A 19,603-nucleotide genomic window follows, 5' to 3' on the forward strand; every position below is an offset into this window, starting at 1 on the left:
ACCCTGATATTGCATTTTTCCTTTCTTTACAACTTAGTCCACATCTCTAATACAGCATATGCTAAGTGGATTACGATCACTTACTTGCATACAAGCTCCAGGAGGGCAGGCTTAGGAAATTTGGATAACTTCCACTAAGTCACCCAGCTGGAAGCCATAGAGGAGGGATTCACACTGAGTCTGCAATAATTGAAAAGCCAGTGCTCTTAACTATTTTATGTCAGAGCATGTTCCTTGGATCATTGTTTCTGAATATCAAGTCTCAGGTGGGATTTAGGCTGGAGCAGTGACACTCCACCAGGATGTGCTGCAGGGATGAGTAAGATGTGGTCCCAGCCCTTCGGGATTCCCAGCAAGTTCAGAACCTAGAGTGGCAGACAGACGTGTGACAGGTCATTCAAACAGTGCCAAGTACCGTGTCTGAAGTTGGACAGTTTGCTCCAGGAGCACAGAGGAGAGAGCCATTACTAAAAGCTTGGGGAAATGAGGCTTTACCGAGAGGTGGCTTTGGAGTTGGGTCTCAAAGCATCAGAAGACTTGCTCTGGACAAGGGGTATCCCAGGCAGAGGGAGCGATGTGAGCAAAGCCCGGGAGGTCTGACCACACACAGCACTAGAACAGAGCTGGCCTGGGCCCAAGGGGCAGGAGGGAAGATTGCAGAGGTCCGGCCAATCTATGACGGGCCTGGAATGCCCTTTGAGTTTTGCCCAAGGGAACAGTGCTGAGTTTTTGTTTTGTTCCCTCACATCTGAGGTGTACCGAGATCTGGTGGGAAAAAACATCCTGGTCACCACAGTCGTGACCGTGGAAATAACTGTGACAACTGATTTCTCCTTCCTTCCTGGTCGTTGCAGAACAGTGTGGTATAGTAGTTAAAAACGTGCTCCAAAGGGCACAGTTCACCCTACTCGTTAGCCTAGCTTGTTGACTGTGTGACCTCAGGCAGGTTACATCACCTCCCTGTGCCTTGGTTTCCTCATCTGTTCATTGAGAACAGTAATAACTAAAATTCTCACAACAGGGTCTGGCACGTCATAAGAGCTTTGGAAGTGCTTAGTATCATTGTTATGAGGCCATTTCAGACTAGGGTCTTGGGGCACCCTCTCTGCACGTCGTGTCCCAGGACCCTCCCTGCCTCTCGTGGGTGAAGCACAGGGTGAGTACCAGGGCCTGGGAACCTGACCGCCTCCCAGTGAGCCTCCTGTCTGTGTCCACAGCGGACGACGCATGCGGCGGAACCCTGCGGGGCCAGAGCGGCATCATCTCCAGCCCGCACTTCCCCTCGGAGTACCACAACAACGCCGACTGCACCTGGACCATCCTGGCCGAGCTGGGGGACACCATCGCCCTGGTCTTTATTGACTTCCAGCTGGAGGACGGTTACGACTTTCTGGAAGTCACGGGGACTGAAGGCTCCTCCCTCTGGTAAGCATGCCTTTCCGCCCCCTCCCCTGTGCCCTGCAACTGTGGCTTACTGGGGTGTGGTCCCCTGGACCTGCAGCTGAAGGCCCCTTTGCCACTTCCTCCACCCACTGCTGGAGAGCCTTCCTCTCATCGTAATGAGAAGTCACTACACATTTTTAGAGCTGGGGTAAATTCTTACAGTGATTTTGGTATCTGATTTGAAGCATGTCCTTGCTGAAGAATTACAGGACGGGCCTTGGTCGAGTAACTTGCAGTAAGACTAACAGCGTTCTGGTCTCAGGACATGGACAGGGTCTCAGTGAAATGATTTGAAATACTGTTCCATTTCTGGAAGCATCCAACAAAGGGAATAGAACCCTGAGTGGCAGTTGCTTTTCCCATCCCCAGGGCTCTGAGATGGGAGAGGCATTGTGTCTCGATTTCTGCGGGAAGGACTAGCCTGCTCCCTGTCATTCTGGCTTTCCCACAAAGCGGGGCTTTTGTGAGGTGTACTCCGCTGCCATGGAGACCCGGTGTTGGCAGGTTCGGGGAGAGAGGGATGATGAGGGCTCACCAGCCTTAGTTGCTTGTGGTCTCCCAGAGACGTGCCCAAACTGAGGTCGGCTTTGGGAGTGTTTAGCTTCCTGTTTGGGTGACAAGCTGCGAGAGTGGTGGTGTGGCGTTCAGAACGTGTTCTCGTATTCTCCTGGTGGCTCTGTTATCAGGACAAGGGCACCGCTGGGACCTGGGTCAGCACATCGGGAGCCAAGAGAAGGATGCACTTAGGTGTGCTTCTTTGTAGTCTTCGTTGCTGCGCGGTGCTGGGGAAAGCAGGGCTCGGTGCCTGGGACGGAGGCAGAGGAGGTGTCACCGAGGGCTCTGAGAGAAGCAGAAAGTGGTAGCTGCGAAAGTCAGGGGCAGATAGCGCCTCGGAAAGACAGACACGGTGGTCACTGGGCTGGGGACGCAGGCGGAGAAGGGGAGGAAGGGTGGGAGAGGAAGAAAACAGGTGTCGGCGGATATTGAACACCTCTTTTGTACCAGGTTTCGTGCTATGTTGTAGAAACGCCAGTGGAGAAGGACATGGTCCTTTGAGGGAGAGAAAATCAGACAAACCCACAATAGGAGCCAAGTATGACTCTCTGAGAGGGATAAAGCGGTAACAGACTCCTGCCAAATATGGACTTAAAGCTTTGGGAACCGGGAAACTCAGATTTCCTGGTGTAGTGGAAGGCACACTGACCTGGGAGTCAGAAGACCTTGGTGTCATCAGCTCGTCGTGTGAACTTGGCCACGTCAGGTCATTTGCTACCCTGGATGGGGTGTTGAGAGGGACATCAGAGGGCTGATGACTAATTGCTGTGTGGAGGCTGGTCCAGGGCCAGTGGCTAGCACCAAATGGTGCTCAGAGTTGGGGTGGAACTCGAGATGACTCTTCACTGAACTGCACTCCCAGGGACCTGCCCAGCCTGAAGACCTTCTGTCCCCCTGCCTCTTTTTGTAAAATACCTATTTTTCTGATCATAAATGTAATACGTATGCTCCTATAGAAAACACGGAAAATATTAAAAGGTATAAGGAAATAAATAACAAGTATTAACATTTTGATGTATTCCCCTTTGGCCTTTTTGCTTTGCCTAGATCAAGCTAGCTGGCCATTTATATATATTTTAATATTACAAAATTAGGAACTTAAAATATATCAGTAGTTATGTACTTTTAACTTAACATTATATCATGAAAATTTTTTTCCTGTGTCATTACAGATGTCTCCAAAGTATAATAGGTATGATAACAGTATTTATTTTGTAAGTAAACAGTATTTATTGAGCTTTTGTTATCAATATTTGGCAGGCTAATTCTAAGCTCTTACAGCTATAATTTCATTTCGTCTTCTATGAAGTAGGTGGCATAATTTTCCTCCTTTTACAGATGAGGAAAGCGAGGCCCAGAGAGGTTATGTCACTTGCTTGAAGTCACACAGGTAGTAAGGAGCAGAGCTGAGATTCAAGCCCAGGTTAGTTGGACTTGAAAGCCCATCTTCTTAGCCAGTCAGCACAGTAGTCATGCTACGTTTGTGAAGGACTGTCGGCTGTGTGGCATTCCCTCCTGAGACTGACACAATTTACTCAATCAGATCTCTTGATAGATTGTTTCCAAGTTTTCACCTCTATAAACAGATACCAAGATGAATATCCTTGCCGGTTCCCTCTCTTGCAGCCCCAAGGCCTCTTCCACTCACTTGTTTGTCTGCGGGCCAAATGGTCTCCCACAGCTTCTGCCCCCCAGGTGTGGGTCTACACGGTTGTCCAAACTTCTGGAGTGAAGCAAATCTGAAAAATTATTCCTTTTCCTATTAAGTCACTCAGTGGGGAAGGAATTAAGCAGAGGAAATCGTTAAGGGAGTCATTCAGAACTCTTTGCTATAAGATTAAATTATAATTATTTACAGGGTTGATGCATTGCCAGGCAGGATGCATTTGTTGTTCTAATTTATACCTGCATAGCAACTACGGATAAGCAAACTTGGAGGCTCAGGACGTATGTGCAAAGAACCTGCTCCTTCCCCAGCCCCTCTCCTTTATGTATCCCTGGATTCCTGTGAAAATGTGATGCCCCTGGTTTATAAGTATACTGCTTTTATCGGCATACGTTACGATTTTAGGCTGTTCTCTTGAGTTCTGCACCAAGCATAGAAAGACAGCAGATCTTCTTAGAAAAGATGAATTTGAACAACTGGGCATCCCTTTATCTACTGAGAAAACAGAGAGACCTTTGAGAGAAAAAAATCCACTGTCTCCCTTATCGGGTAGCAGATTCGTGCTGATTCAGAAGAGAGTGGTGGCATAGACTGTCCCTGACTCAGTTTCCACACTCTCCTCCTACCCCAAGGGGGAATATAAACAGGAGAGTTTAAATTAGGGGTTCCTGTGGTTTGGATTTCATGGACTAGTAAAATTTCCAAACAATCGGGGAAGTATAGGGTTGATAATTTTTTATTTTGCCAAGTAAGGATATTAGAGAAAAAAAAAAAAAAAACCTGCCAACTCCTCAGAACATTAATTTCATAAAACAAAGGACAATTCAAAGCCAAAAATACGGCAGGATATAATCAACTGCACTGACATAATGAAAGACGGGGGTGGGAGGAGTGTACGTAATAGCGGCGTTTGCCCGTAACTATAAAGCTCTGTGATGTATATACATCAATCAGTGGCTCGCTGCTTCCTGTTGTGCTTGTACATCACCGGCCTCTGGGAATCCGACCATACACGTTTTGAGCAGGAAAACGTTGTTACTATGGTGAGCAGTGAACCCTGTAACTCTGACATGCTGAGAGGGTCTCAAGCATCTTAGACTTACTCTCCCTCAAGTTAATTGCCTTTCTGTGTGTGCGATTGACCAGGAGCAAAAGCTGGGTTTGAACTGACTGAGAGTTACAATCCACATAGTAGATTTGGTGTTACTCCCCCACTACACACACACGTACACACACACACACAGCCAAAGGACACACACCCCCCAAGTCATCACCATGTACACATCACCATATACACATCACACATCACCATATACACATCGCCATGTGCACATCACATATCACCATGTACACATCACCATATACACATCACACATCACCATGTACACATCACCATATACACATCACCATATACACATCACACATCACCATATACACATCGCCATGTGCACATCACACATCACCATGTACACATCACCATATACACATCACACATCACCATGTACACATCACCAGGTCAAACCCCCTGACACGTACATACTTCTAGTTCTAGTTCACCAAACTCCATTTAGGGGCCAGAGTTTCTGTCGCTGATCTTTCTCGGGGGTAGGTGGTAGTCTTTGTTCTGCTCTGACCCAGTCTTGGCAATGACCTTCAGGGAGCCCCATTCCTTCCCCTCCAATTCTAGGTAAATACTCTCACCACTGCTCCAGTTCCTCATGAGGTCCCTGGATTTTCAGAGGGCTGGGGCTGGAGGAATGCAGAAGGCCCTTAAAACCCGGGGTTCTGGGTCCCCGGAGGGAATCAGGATCGTGTTATCCTAACAAGGAGAAATAATTGCCAGCCCATTACAGAGCCGGCCTCTCCATCAAGGAGAAAATCAGTGAGTTAAAGTCTACCCAGAATCTGTCCCCTTCTCCCTCTGCCTCACGCTGGACTCTCTCCATTGGAGTCTCACCAGACACTTCCTCTGGGCTACAAGGAAGGAGAGGAAGCCAGACACTCCTCCAAGAACAGGGGTGAGGTCTGTGCAGCGTCTCCAGGATTAGGTGTCAAGCCTGCACCTTGGCATCTAACTGGGGAGATAGCAAGCTCGGGAGTCAGGTGGACTTGGGCTCAAAACCCAGATCCACTTCTTAACAGTTGTGTGATCTCAGGATATTTACTAACCTCTCTGAACCTCAGTTTCCACATCTGAAAAATGGGGCTCATTTTACCAACCTACAAAGCACATGGAAAGGGATAAACATGCAAACTGCTGCCTGGTTTATAGTAGGAATAATAGTCCTGGGATGGGCACAAGAGGCAGGGGCTCACTCTTTGAGGGGAAAAGGGTAAGATGAGGCATCTCTAGCCACTCGGAGCCTCCCATGAGGCCATCTCCCAGCCTGCCAGCCCAGTGGCATCTTACCAGGCAGAAAGGCACACACACAGGCTGGTCACTCTGCCTGATCCAGCTCCCAGGGGAATTGCCTGGAAACCAGGTAAGGTAGACTGGCAGAGAGCCCCTGGGTCAGACTAGAGGATGCCCTTGCAAAGGTCAGAAGGTGGAGGGTGATTTTGCTGAAACCGTCTTCCCAGAGCTGCACTTTCTGAGCACATTACGGGCAGCAGCTCCTCCTCTCTGCCTGGACCCAGCCCCAGGCTGGCCAGTTAGCTGCTTTTTAGAAAAGCAGAGGAAGGTTCAACTCATTCAGCTACCAGTGGCTACTCTGTGCAGGACTGGGAGGAGGGGCACTCGCCCGGAGCCAGGCACAGCCCCTGCCCTCAGGGGCCTGCAGATTTGGAGAGCAGGGGCAGAGAGTATGGAAAGGGTATCCAGGAGAGCACTGCAGAGAGAGGGGAGGAACATCTCTGCCTGGGACCCGCTCGCTGTCTCTGATTGATGAGGATGCAGAGTTGGTAGGGCCTTCCTCCCTCCTTCGCTCCTTCTCTTCCGCTGTCCGCCCCACCCCCTTGGCAATTTCCTCCTATAGCGGGGGGGCAGGGAGGGCATGCCCTGCACTCAGAATTGAAGCCACCCTTTTCCTGGGGGCCAGCAGAAGTGCCAGCCACCGGCGTGTGTTTGTTGGGGTGTGTATGGCTCCTTCCCACATCTGGGATTTGTGCGTAGAGCCCAGGACCACTCTCCCATCTTCTGTGGGTCAGTCTCTGCTGTGATTCCCAGCCTCTCTTCCTTGCTTCCTTCAATATACTTCCATTTTCGTTCTTTGTTTCACTCCAGTCATTTGGGATCTGCTGCCCATTCTCTATGTGCCCACACCCCCAAGCCTAGCCCCCCCCCCCTGCAGACCTCTATGTGACAAACTTGCCTCCACCAAACATGTAAAGTAGGAAAAGGAAGGAGAACACACTGCAGGGCTTCAGAGGAGGACACTATCCTGGGGCGGGAGACCAGGGCCTCCAGGCGGGGCCTGCACTTGAGTTGGGCCTTGAAGGGTGGGTACCATTTTGATATGGGAGATGGAGATGAGGGGGCGGGTGGGCATCATTCTAGGACTGCTGCCTGGGCCTCCTGGCCAATGTAAGAGCTCCCTTCCCTGATCTAGGAAGTGGTCCCAGGGATTCTCTGGTGAAGATTTTCTCCACCGTGCACCCACCCTGGGCCTCTGACATCTACCTCTGAGCCTTGGTGGCCCCTTCCACCTGGAGAAGAATAGAAGAAAGTCGACTCCACTGTCTGGAGTTCCCAGGTCCTGTCCCCAGGGCCACCCAGTAGACTTCAGCTGTTTATTGAAAAGAAAACTTTCCTGGAAAGCAGGTTCAACCTACTCTCTGAATTCAACTTTGAGGGTTTTTCTTTACCTTGTTTCCCTTCATTTGTTTGCTTTTGTTTTTATAGGTGGGGATACAAAAACTCCCATCTACTTTATAGACATTCAGTTTGAAAATTTTGTTAGTAACATTTTATCCTCTTGGAAGACCGAGTTTTCATTGTTAAGCATTTTGCACATGGAATTTGAGCCAGCTAGAACCATTTGATCTCAATGACTTTTAACTAGACATTTCATTCAGGAGTCATTAGATTCAGATATAATTAGAATGAGAACAGCATACCAATGGGGATTTGTTAATAATAACTATTCACTTATTTATTCATTCACATATACTTTGTCAAACCATTGGTTTAGATCATTTTTGTTCTTTGTTACTTTTCCCCTATTTATTTTTGGTAATCATTTACTGCCAGCCTTCTATGAACTAGGCTCTGCTAGGTGCTAGGGAGACAAAGACACAGTCCCATCCCCAAGGAGTTATTTATTTACTCCACAAATGTTTATGTAATAGCCATGCACTTTACAGGACCCTGGAGCTCACAGTCAGGGCGAAGAGGCAACATATAATTAAGTGTTTTACAATCTTATCTGTTAGGTACTTTTCTAAGAGGTATACAGAAGTTCCCATAGGGGCTAAAAAAAGAAATGTAGTAGCTAGAATTCTTTTGGTTCAAGACGTAGAAACCCACCTCCAGCTGACACAAGCTAGAAAGGGAATATGTTGTCTTCTGTAACTGAAAAGTCCAGGGCCTGGCTACAGGCACTGCTGGATCAAGGTGTACAGATGTCCACAACTGCAGATGTCCACAGTTGCTTCTCCCCCTCCCACAGCTTTGTTCTCCCGTGCGTTGGCTTCAGTCTCAGGCAAGCTTTACCCATGAAGTAGCAGAGGTGACTGCCATCAGTTTCCTCCATCCTCCTGGTTTAGCAATCCTAGCAGAAAGGAAGTGTGTCTTTCCTAATGGTTCCACAAAAGCCCTCAGATGATTCTTGATTGGCCCAGATTGGATCATGTGCTCCTCCACTCTCAATATCAGTATAGCTAGAGAATGTTCTCATTGACCACTCCCAGGTCACATGACTATCTGTCCTGCCCACACCTCTGACTGGGAGTGGAGAAGAGGTGGGTCACCAAAGGAATACAGGGTCACTGGGAAGACGGAAACAAAGGACGTCCTCTAAAAAAAGGTCTCAGTCTTCTGTCACGATGGAGGGCCTGCTGGGAGGACTCAGATAAATGAGTCCCCGAGGGCATGACTTTTGAGTTGAACTGAGGGGTGAGTAAAAGCTTGCCACTGGCATGGAGCAGGAAAGCCTTGGTGTGTTTGGAGCTTTGCAAGTGGGGGGTACAGGGTGCAAGAAAGCAAGGGCGGGATGTGAGGCCTGAGATGAGCACAGGAAGAGCATGGGTCATGAAGAACCTTGTCCCCATGTTCATAAGCTGGGAGAGGATTCCATAGACTGCAGAAAGCTATTGAAGTATTTTAAGCCGAGAAGTAACATAATCACACTGAATCTTAATTGGGTTCAACTAGAAGCCTCAGAAACCAGCTATAAAACTCCGTGACCCCTCAGGCAAGAGATCATCCAGCCTTGAATTATGGCAGTTGTAAAGGGATGGAGCAGAGGAGGTGACATCAGAAAACATCTCAGATGTAGAATCAACTGCTTTGGGGGCTTCATTGGAAAGGAGGAATGAAGGCAGGGGAGGAGTCTGGAGTGAATCCCAAGTCTCTGGCTAGATGACTGTGGTAGGGTCATTCACCAGAGGAACACAGTGGAAGGAGCAGTACTGAGGGACGGTGATGCTCGCTGGCTTCCCCAGCATGAAATGGGCACAGGGAGAGAAGTTAAGGCCAGAGCAAGGAAGGAGATACAGGGACACAGGTGCCCTTGGTTACTGATACACAGTCTTTGGGATAAGACTAGTGGAGATGGTCATGGGACAATCAATAGCTATGGCTGAAAAGTTTGGTATTTGAATAAATACTCTGGCAGGGCCTTGAGAAGTCATCTTCAGGATCAGCACCAGCATCATCTTCATCAAGAGTGTCTCCTTCAACATCTCGGTCAGCCTTACCATCTCCATCTTTACTGCCATCAGTTTTCCATCATAATTCATTCAAACAAACTACTTAAGCCCTTCTATTGTCTGACATTGAGCTTGGCACTGGGAATACAATGGTGGAGGAGACAGATAAAGCCCCTGTCTTTGTGGGACTTCTGGTCTACTTGGGGGAAACTGACATTAATAAAAGAATCACAGAATAAATGTAAAATACACTTGTGATAAGCACCATGAAGGAAATGAACAGGATGGGGAATAATAGCAATGGAGACCTTATTAAGATAAAGGGGTCAGGGGAGGCCTCTCTGAGGGGGTAGGAGCTAGGATTAAGACCTGACTACTGAGAAGGAGTCACCTTGGGGGGAACTCAGGATCAACATTTCAGGCAGAGGGAATTGCACATGTAAAGGCCCATCGTCACAATGCCCTATTTTCCTTTGAACTTCATACAGGGAAGTGGCGTAGGCCTATGCCTGTCCTCTGGGGTTTCAGACTGTTTGAATGCCAGGAGCAAGGCAAGGTCAAGGTCTCGGGCTGGCAGAGATGCTCAGGAAGCAGCTGAGCTGGCAAGGGGATGGGCCTATGCCAGCAAGACTCAGAACCTCCTGCCTTCCTGTGGGTCTGTGACACCCTTGCTTCCCTCTCCTTTCCTGCCACATCATAATGCTTTAAGCCAGCCCAAGAAGCTGTTCTCTTCTCATGGAGCCCATGAAATTACATCTGTTGTCTCCATCAGGAGCCAGGCCATAAATAACCAGCCCTTTAAAATCTCATCTCCCGTATCGGAGATGGAAGTAGCATTACTGGCTCCGCAGCCGAGCAGTGGGAAAGGATTAGTGCCCCAGCGTGCTGCTGGCAGAACAGGCCTGGAGAGCTGGGGAGCGAGGCTGGGGCTCCTGCACACGCCACAGGGTATCAACCTGACTTCCTTGTTTGCATCACTGAGAACTTGTTCTCAGGAAGAGAACACAAGCCGCAGCTGGAAGGGGCAGGAAGTGAGCCAGGGTTGTTCGCTGTTGGCACAGTGGCTCCTCTAGAGCTGGCGATTTGGCCAAGTTCTGTGTGTGGGAAGCTGAGGTCGGGCAGCTGGCCTGTACCCCGTGGGTCTGACTGCGTGCAACAGGTTGGTAATAAGTACGGCGTCTGCGTGGCGGCCCGTGCCAGGACCGTGAAGGGCACCAGACAGCAAGATGCTCCTGCCACCCTCTCTTGAGGAGCTGCCAGATGCCTGATGGTGCCACTAAGTCAGATGGAAGGAGCTATCCCCTTCCAGGGGCCCATCATTCTGGCATGATCTGCCTTCCAGAATGATGTTAGTTCGTTCACAATGTTCAAGGCCCCAGTCCTGATCTCCTTCTTCGCACTTGGCCACAAATGTTTGTTCGACTCACTTTTGGCATCACCTAGCCCATGTTTCATGCTGGCTTTTGCCTGACCCTTGCTCTTACAATCTCTTCTGGCTTCTAAGACTGCCCTACCTCCCTGTTTGTAACCCTGAGCTTATATTTCTTTTAATCCCAGCTTCTCCTCATCCAGTGGCTGGTGTGTGACAGCCACAGCCTCACCAGGGAAGCAATATTCACAGAGAAAACTAGCATTTGACAATCTGATGAAATGGCAGATGGTCACTGTTGAGCTCAACAGATTCCGTCATTTGGGAAAGGAGAGGGCAGGCTTGGTTTGAAAAAAACGGTGAGGCTTCAAGGAATAGTAGAACTCCAGTGTCCCTGAGAACTTCTCATCTACGTTCTTAGAAGAGTGGTCTATCTTGGCTGCCTCTAATTCTTCTGTCGCCAATGATTCCCACCTACTTCACCATGCCTTCTACCCCCAGCCTCGCCCTGAAGCCATTCCTATTAAGATCATCATGAGAGAAACAACCCCCACTCCAAACACTACCACTTCCAATGCCAAAGCCAAAAGATCGTCTTTAGGTCTCATCTTACTGGATACGTCTACATTCCTTTACGTTGTTGGTTATTTCTCCCTTTGGAACTTTCCTTTCTCTTTTTGTTCTTTCTCAAGCTACTGTCTGTGATTCTTCTTGACCTCTCTGATCATTCCTTCTCTGTCTTCTTTGATGACTCCAAGATTCTGCTCTTGCCTTACTGCTCTGTCGATTCCACACATTCTTCCTGGGTAAGCTTATCTGCTCCTGTGGCTTCAGATAAACCACCTGTCTCTTTACAACTCTCAAATCTGGCTCCCTAGCCTGGCCTCCCCACTGAGCGTCAGACTGTGGAACCAACTCTTGTTGGACAGCCCCACCTTGATGTCCCCCCAGTGTCTCCAACTCAACAGGTCCCAACTTCACTCATAATCGACGACTAAAATGGTCAGAGTTTGTTTCCTTTCTTAGTTTATGGCACCACCCTCTACCAAGTCATCCAAAACTCTGGGAGTCATCCCTGTTTAATCCCTCTCTCTCACCAGCCACATTCAATTAATTGCTAAATTCTCCCAATGTACCTCCTATAGCATATTTTGCAGTCTTTACTACCACTCCCCCAGTTCAGCCCAGCATCTTTTCTTCTTTGTGGGTTGTAATAGCCTCCTTGCTGATTGCTCAGCTTCTCGGTGCTTTCTAATTCATCTTCCCCGCTGCTACCAGAATGGTTTAATTAAAATGCAGATCTGACATGCTAAGCCCCAGGCAAAAGCTTTCAATCATCTTCCATTGTCTACAGAATAAAATTCCAGCCCTTGATAGGCCCTTCTTGATCCAGCCCTTGCCTCCCACCCCAGCCTTGTCTCTTGCCACTTCCTTCTTTGAACTTCATTAACCCTGACACTCATTTGTATAACACCGCAAAGTTTTATTTCTCGCTCATGCTACACATTTATCATGGGAGTGGCTCTAATCCACATAGTCATGCAGGGGTGCGGGGTGGGGAGGTGGGGGGGCTGGTATCCAGGCTCTAGGATCTTATAGCTCCACCATCAAAGAGAGTAGAGAATCTAGCATGGGCTTTTCACTGCCCCAGCCCGGATATGATACATACCACTCCCACTCACGTTTCATTGGCCAAAAGTAGTCACATGGTCCAGCCTAGCCATAAGGGAGCCTGGAAACATGATAGCAGATGAAATGGTTGGTGAGCCAATATCTCTGCCACACCTCACATTTCAGTAGACAAACGCCCTGGCTCCTGTCAAAGAACAGCCCCTCCCTTTATGCTCCAGCTCTCATCTTCTCCAAGGATTCCCTGCTAGAGACATCTCCTCTTTCTTGCACTCATCATTTTTCTCTTCCCTCTTAAACATTGCTTAATGTCAAAGAACATAGAGACATGTTCTAATATCTACCATCTGGAGTCAAAACAAAAACAGCACGCACCAAACTCCCCCATCGCTCAGCCCCATTCAGCTACAGCCTTGGGAAGATTGCTGGTGACCAGGGTCACTCCTCCATCTTCATCTGACTTGGCTTCTTGGGAACATAATACTGGCCATCTGTCCTTAAACTAGTTCTTTCTCCTGGCTGACTTAAACCACGTAGCTAGCTGTCTATGGCCATTCCTTCTCTGTCTTGTTTGCTGTCTCCTCCACTGTTCAAGCTCTGTCCACCCTTTACATGTGGACTGCCCAGGGGGCCCTGGGACCCTCCTCTTCTCCATTTACCCTCCCTCCCAGGTAATCTCAATGAATCACAGGTTGGCTTTCAAAATTTATCTATATGCCAATGGCTCTCAATTTCAATGTCCAGCCCTAAGGGACCTTTTGGGCTCCATATATATGGACAGGAATCTCAAAATCTTAACAGGATCTCAAAATGAACACTTCAAAGCAGACTTTTTTTTTTTAATTGTGATAAAATAAGCATAATGTAAAACTGACCATTTTAATCATGTTTAAGTGTACAATTCAGTGTCATTAAGTACATTCACATTGTTGTGCAACCAACACCACTATCCGTCTATAGAACTTTTTTCGCCTTCCCAAAGCAAAACTCAGTACTCATTAAACAATAACTCCCCGTCCACTCCCATCCTCTGGTAACTATCATTCTACTTTCTATCTCTATGAATTTGACTACAAGTCATACGATACTTGTTCTTTTTGTGGTAGCATAATGTTTTCAAGGTTCATCCATATTATAGCATGTATCAGAATTTCATTCCCTTTTAAGGCTGAATAATATTCCACGGTCTGTATATACCACATTTTGTTTATTCATTCATCTGTCCGTGGACATAGGACATGCCCTTCTCCCCCTAATCTCTCCTCTCCCAGCCCTCTCCACCTCTGTCTACTCCCCAGAAGAAGCTGCTCTGCCCATTATATGCCGCCAGCATCTGGCTGCTCAAGGGCCTTGTCTCCCAGCTTCTACCCCTGCTGTAGTCCATTCTCCACACAGCAACTGGAGTGACTGACATTTACACATCACATCATGTCTCCCCTGTTTAAGGCTTTCCAATGCCTTCCCATCACGCTTAGAATAAAATCCTACAAGACTATTGGGGTTACTGCCCACCTCTTTGACTTCCATCCTATCACCCACACCCACTCACTGCGCCCCAGCTCCACTCGCCTCCCTCCTGTCCCGTGGATGGGCTAAGCAGATTCCCTCCTGGGGCCTGCACTAGCTGTCCCCAGGGTTTAAGATCCTCTTCCTTCATAGTTAAAAAACAAACAAATGACAACAACAACAACAACAAAAACCCACAAGAAAAAACACGAAAAAGACCTGGCTGTTTTGAAATGCAGAGTTCCATTTAAATTCCCCTTCCTTAAAAAGGCTTACCCTGTCCATGCAACCTAAAGGAATCCCTCACTATCACAACATCTTGTTTTATTTTAGGTATTTGTCAATCCCTGATGTTTTCTGGCTTACTTATGGATTTGTCTTTTTTCTGTTCCCTCCGTTCCCCCGCCACTGCCTGCAGAACCCTGAAAAGCTGCAAAGGCAGGGCTTGGCACTTAGTCGGTGTCCAAGACTGGCTTGTTGGGAGGAGAAACTTGCTTCCGCCTCACCAGTAACAGTGTCCTGGGGCTAATTGCAAAGGTTAACACGGAGCCTCTCCACCAAGTATTTTAAGTAATAACCTTCCTGGGGGACATTTGCAAATTAGCCCTGACTCTTGCTGATTACTCATCCTAAACTCAGTCTGATTAATAATTAATCAGCAAACTGCTTGGCCAGAGCAGGCTGATCAGTGCTAGAAAGGATCTTAAATTATGCAAGTCACTTGGCCAGTCTTAAAAAAATAAAAAGCTCAGCAGTCGGCAGAACTGGAGAGGTTTGATTGCAACGTGAGTGAGGTTAAGTTTTCTCAGTTGCTGTTTTCCCTTTTTGTCTTTTTTTTTTCCTTTTGACTAAGAAATCAATTAGGCTCGAACTTGCCACCTCAGAGAGAGACTGTGTAGCACAGAAATAGAAATGTGTTAAATATCACTCTTTTTTGTTCCTTCCCTTCAAAAGAGTTTGGGTCTGGGAGACAGAGGTTAAAATTAGCCAGTTTGTTAAGCAGATGCCTGTCTGGCACCTGATGTCAATTTCTGCAGCCACGTCAGTTTCAGCTATCCCTTCACTTCCTCTGAGGGGCAGCACACAGGGCCTGGCAGGAAGGAGGAGAGAGGCTTGATGAGGGCTACTCACTCCGCCTGCCCCTCCGTTGGGGCAGAATCAATCTGCCGGCAACCTGTCGCACCAGGAGTCCTTGTAGTGCTCTTTGCCTGCTGCCTACAAACCCCAGGGGGACAGGAAAAAAGGCAATCAGGGTGGTGAATAGGCTCCCCACTGCAGGAGTGAGCCTGGTGACCGCCTGGGACCCCTTTTACCCTCAGTCTGCAGCCTCCATCCTCCAAGGCTGGTCCTGCATTTCTTGCATATGGCTTCATCTTTCTCCTCCAGATTCCTCTTCTGCACTGGTGCTATGGCCGAGGGGGAGATTCAGAGAAAGCAGAGCGATCCGTTGACGTTGCTCTCTGGGCCAGAGGAAAGCCAGGGGTATAGGATTTAGAGCAGTTAGTGCAACCCCGATGCCCGTTAGAACCAACACCCAGATCAACTAAGTCAGAATGCCCAGGGCTGGGAGCTGGGCATCAGTATTTGTTAAGCTCCCATGGGATCCCCATGTGCACTAAAGTGGGCGACCACAAACGGGTGGAGGGTAGGAAGCTTTGGGGAAAGAGATTATGAAGGACATCAAAGAATGAAGTAGGAAATGGGCTGATCAGGAGTTGACTGTCTTCCCCAGAAATAGAGGGACATCTGTCTGTCTTGTGATGGGCAAGGTGAGGGGAGAAGAGGTGGCCAGACACAGCAGCTTCCAGGAGCCCCAAAGCTCTCAGTTCTACCCCCGATTAAAAAAAAATACTCTCTAGAACGCACCCCTTGTTTCCCAAATTGTGATGCACCAACCAACTCCCTGAATCAAAAAACTTGCCTAGAAGGCATTTGGGAATGCAGATTCCTAAATCCTACCCCAGACTACTAACTCCAAAATTTCTGAAGATTGGACCCAAATTCAGTGTTTGTAACTATTCTCTCAGGTGTTCTGAAGTAGATGAAAGTTTGAGGGCCACACTGGGCCTAAACAGAACTCTTGCCAGGGCAATAATAGGGTGGGGGTGGATTTTTACCCATTAAGAAATGCTCCATCTTCTTATGAATGGCTCCGTTATCGAATTTCTTGGCATGGAAATTCCCAGCTATATATATACACACACCCGGGAATTTCCATATATATATATTTTTTTTTAAATAAATTTATTTATTTTATTTATTTATTTTTGGCTGTGTTGGGTCTTCATTGCTGCGGGTGGGCTTTCTTTAGTTGCGGCGAGCGGGGGCTACTCTTCGTTGCGGTGTGTGGGCTTCTCGTTGCGGTGGCTTCTCTTGTTGTGGAGCACAGGCTCTAGGTGCGCAGGCTCAGTAGTTGTGGTACATGTGCTCGGTAGTTGTGGCTTGTGGGCTCTAGAGCGCAGGTTCAGTAGTTGTGGCGCATGGGCTTAGTTGCTCCGTGGCATGTGGGATCTTCCCGGACCAGGGCTCGAGCCTGTGTCCCCTGCATTGGCAGGCGGATCCTTAACCACTGCGCCACCAGGGAAGCCCCTCCTGGGTGATGTTTGACTTATATGTTTGTTATGGTTTATGCACAAGGCCAGGCGAGCACATCTATTACCTAAAACAAAGCACACTGACTCCTAACTGACTTTATGAATTTATTTAACAAATGTTTTTGCCTGCCTGTTCTGTGCCGGGTTCTGTGATAAGCCCTGTGGTTACGATGCTGAACTAGAATGTCTCAACTCTCTAGCTTTGAAGTCTAGCCTCATCTTCTTATCTACCTGGTGGAGGCCCACACAAAGACTGTCTCCCTTGTGTGTGAAATCCTGAGATGTGATAGTATCTCTGCCTTCCCTCCCCACCCACCCACCCTGGACTCCTGCTGTACTGGCACCAGCCACTTCTTCTCTAGCGTCCTTCTCCCAACATGAACTCTTGAAGAGCATGAACTTGCCCCAGCATCCCTGAATCCTCAGTGCTCAGCCGAAGTCCCGGCAACAGGCAGGCATCAAGGTTTGCTGAGAGTTTGTTGAATAAATAGAGCCTCTAACATCTTAGACTCTCAGCACCCTCCTCAAAGCCCCATCTCGCCACACCAGAAAGAAAGGCAGGTAGCACTTTGTCCCACGTACCTGGTCTCAGAGTCCTTTGGCAAAGGGGCAGATATCACGATAAATCAGCAGACAAATATCTCTTGATCGCCTCAATGAGCCAGTTGGTTCCTGTGCTGAGTGACATCACATATATTGTCTCCTTGAATCTTCATCAGCATCTACAAGTTAGGTACCACATCTTGCAGAAGAAGACACTGAGCCTCAGAGGCTCAGCATACTCTCCCCACACGCTCTCCTCTCCATCTGGGTTCTTCCCTTTCCATTCTCCGTGCACACCACTCTTGGGATAATTCCTTGCCCTTAGAGCAGGCTCTGGTGCTCTCTATCTGACCCCTTCGAGTCTCTGCTTATCTGCTCCCTCCTGCCTTAATATACCTTCAGGGGTGTAATTATCTTTAAGAGCTACAGGGTGTCAGGCAGTATACCAAGGGTTTCACATGCATTATCTCGTTCAATCCCTATGAAACTCTTGTAAAGAATGTACCATCATCCCTATTTTTCAGGTGGAAAAACTAAGACTCCAAGAGGTTAAGGCACCTGTCAAAAGTCATACAGCTAGTAAGCACCTGACCCAGGAGTTGGACGCCGCCCGCGCCAGACTCTAAATTCTGGTCTACTGCCCGTCTCTTCTGCTCCTTGAGCTCTGATTCATTTCCTGCTCTGATCCCATCATTCAAGTGGCTTTTTGGGTCTCTCTTTTTTTTTTTTTTTTAACATCTTTATTGGAGTATAATTGCTTTACAATGGTGTGTTAGTTTCTGCTTTATAACAAAGTGAATCAGTTATACATATACATATATTCGCATATCTCTTCCCTCTTGCGTCTCCTTCCCTCCCACCCTCCCTATCCCACCCCTCTAGGTGGTCACAAACCACCGAGCTGATCTCCCTGTGCTATGCGGCTGCTTCTATTTTACGTTTGATAGTGTATATATGTCCATGCCACTCTCTTTTTGAGTCTTGGGTCCTCTCTCTCCTCCCTCTACAGGCCTGTAGAGTCAGTCCTGGGTCCCAGCCAGCAGAGGGCGGCCCCTACCCACTGTGCACTGCTGCCGCCTCCAGGACTGCATCTCCCACTCAGTTCTCCTCATGTCCCAAGATAGTCCCAGTTGCAGCAAGTCCCTGGCTCTTGACCTAAGCATTGAGTTTTCCCTAGAATTACACTGGAGTCCTGCTCTGTTCCTATGACAGGCCATTGAGACTTACAGGCTGCTTCCCATGGAGAAGGTGAGGGTAATGCGACTTCTGCCCAATGCTTCTCCCCTCTCCCAGTTTTCCCTCCTGCATTCTATACTGCCAGCTCCATGAAGGAGATGTGAAACCTCCTTGGAGGATGTTTGTGGCAGGTCGCCTGCAGAATGCTTGTCCAAAGGGCGTGTGGGCTGCTAACTTCCAAGCTGGGTGCTGAGTACCCCCAGCCCATGCTGGATCCCCAGTAGGCTTGACCCTCCTACTTGGATACCTGTTGGATCTGTTGGATACCCTTGGATACCTTCCCCCATGATGCCGCAGCTCCAGGTGTCCGTGGCTCAAGTCGGGAGGTAGCAAGGGCTCAGCCTGTTCTACCTCCAGTTCTGGTCCCCGAGCCCAGATCTGCAGACCTGGCTGAGAGAGAGACCACGTATCAGGGTCTCCCCTTCAGCATCCCGGGAAAGATCCCCAGGACTCCCTGCTCACCCCTGAACCTCAAGAAAGGCAGAGTTGAGCAAGAGAAAGATCAGGGATTTGGGAGTCAATGTCAGGTTCAAATACCAGCTCTGCTGCCAATAAACCACGTGACCTCAGTTAACTTACCCTCTGGGGGCCTTGCATAGAGTTACAAGAAACATTTGGCCAGAAAGACTGAACAGGCCCAGCTTCCCAGCCTTTAAATCCTGCTTGTGTCCTTCCTCTGACTTTGCATGGCTGAAGTACCTGGAAGGGCCTCCCTCCCTCTCCCCAACCCCTGGAGCCTCCCAGCAGGTGCTCCAAGCAGACAGCTGCACTGGCTCCCTTCAGAGATTCCAAGGTGATGTGGGTCTCAGCCTCTGCAGCTGATTGGTCAGGGCGGCAGCTGCAGGCTGGCCCCCAGCGGGAGGCCACAGCAGGAGGTTGTCATGACCCTCTGGGCCAGGCAGCTCTGAGGTCCCAGGGCCATTTGGCAGGACCCTCAAGGGCACGCAGAGACAGACAGGAGTGAACAATACAGCTTTGACTCTCCCTCTGAGCGGGGAGCTCAGCTTTCTGAACTTCAGAGGCCCCAGTTTTATAAGGCAGGTGGCGGGTCCTCCCCACTCCCCCTTCTCCCCCCAGCCTGCTGGGAACCTGCGGCTTGTGCACAGAGACTTTCTAACTTTTCACGTATAAACGCAGCACCACCGACTCCCCTCCAGCAGCAGCCACCCCCTACAGTGATTTTTCTGGAACTGGGAGGGTTTGAAGAAAAGACAAGTGTTCTGGGTAGAGCGTCAACTACGTTCCAGGCATCTA

General features: G+C 48.7%; 1 protein-coding gene across 2 annotated transcripts in view; it reads left to right on the forward strand.

The window, feature by feature from the left end:
- The window catches only part of CSMD2 (CUB and Sushi multiple domains 2), a 658,464-nt gene that overhangs the window by 238,872 nt on the left and 399,989 nt on the right, over positions 1-19,603 (forward strand). For both annotated transcript variants that reach the window (XM_082362533.1, XM_082362534.1), the window contains exon 5: positions 1,218-1,425. In XM_082362533.1, coding sequence (XP_082218659.1) covers positions 1,218-1,425 — 208 coding nt within the window. The remainder of the gene's footprint in view (positions 1-1,217; positions 1,426-19,603) is intronic.

The sequence above is a fragment of the Balaenoptera borealis genome (assembly GCF_965194805.1).
Source record: "Balaenoptera borealis genome assembly, chromosome: 1".
Taxonomy (NCBI): Eukaryota; Metazoa; Chordata; class Mammalia; order Artiodactyla; family Balaenopteridae; genus Balaenoptera; species Balaenoptera borealis.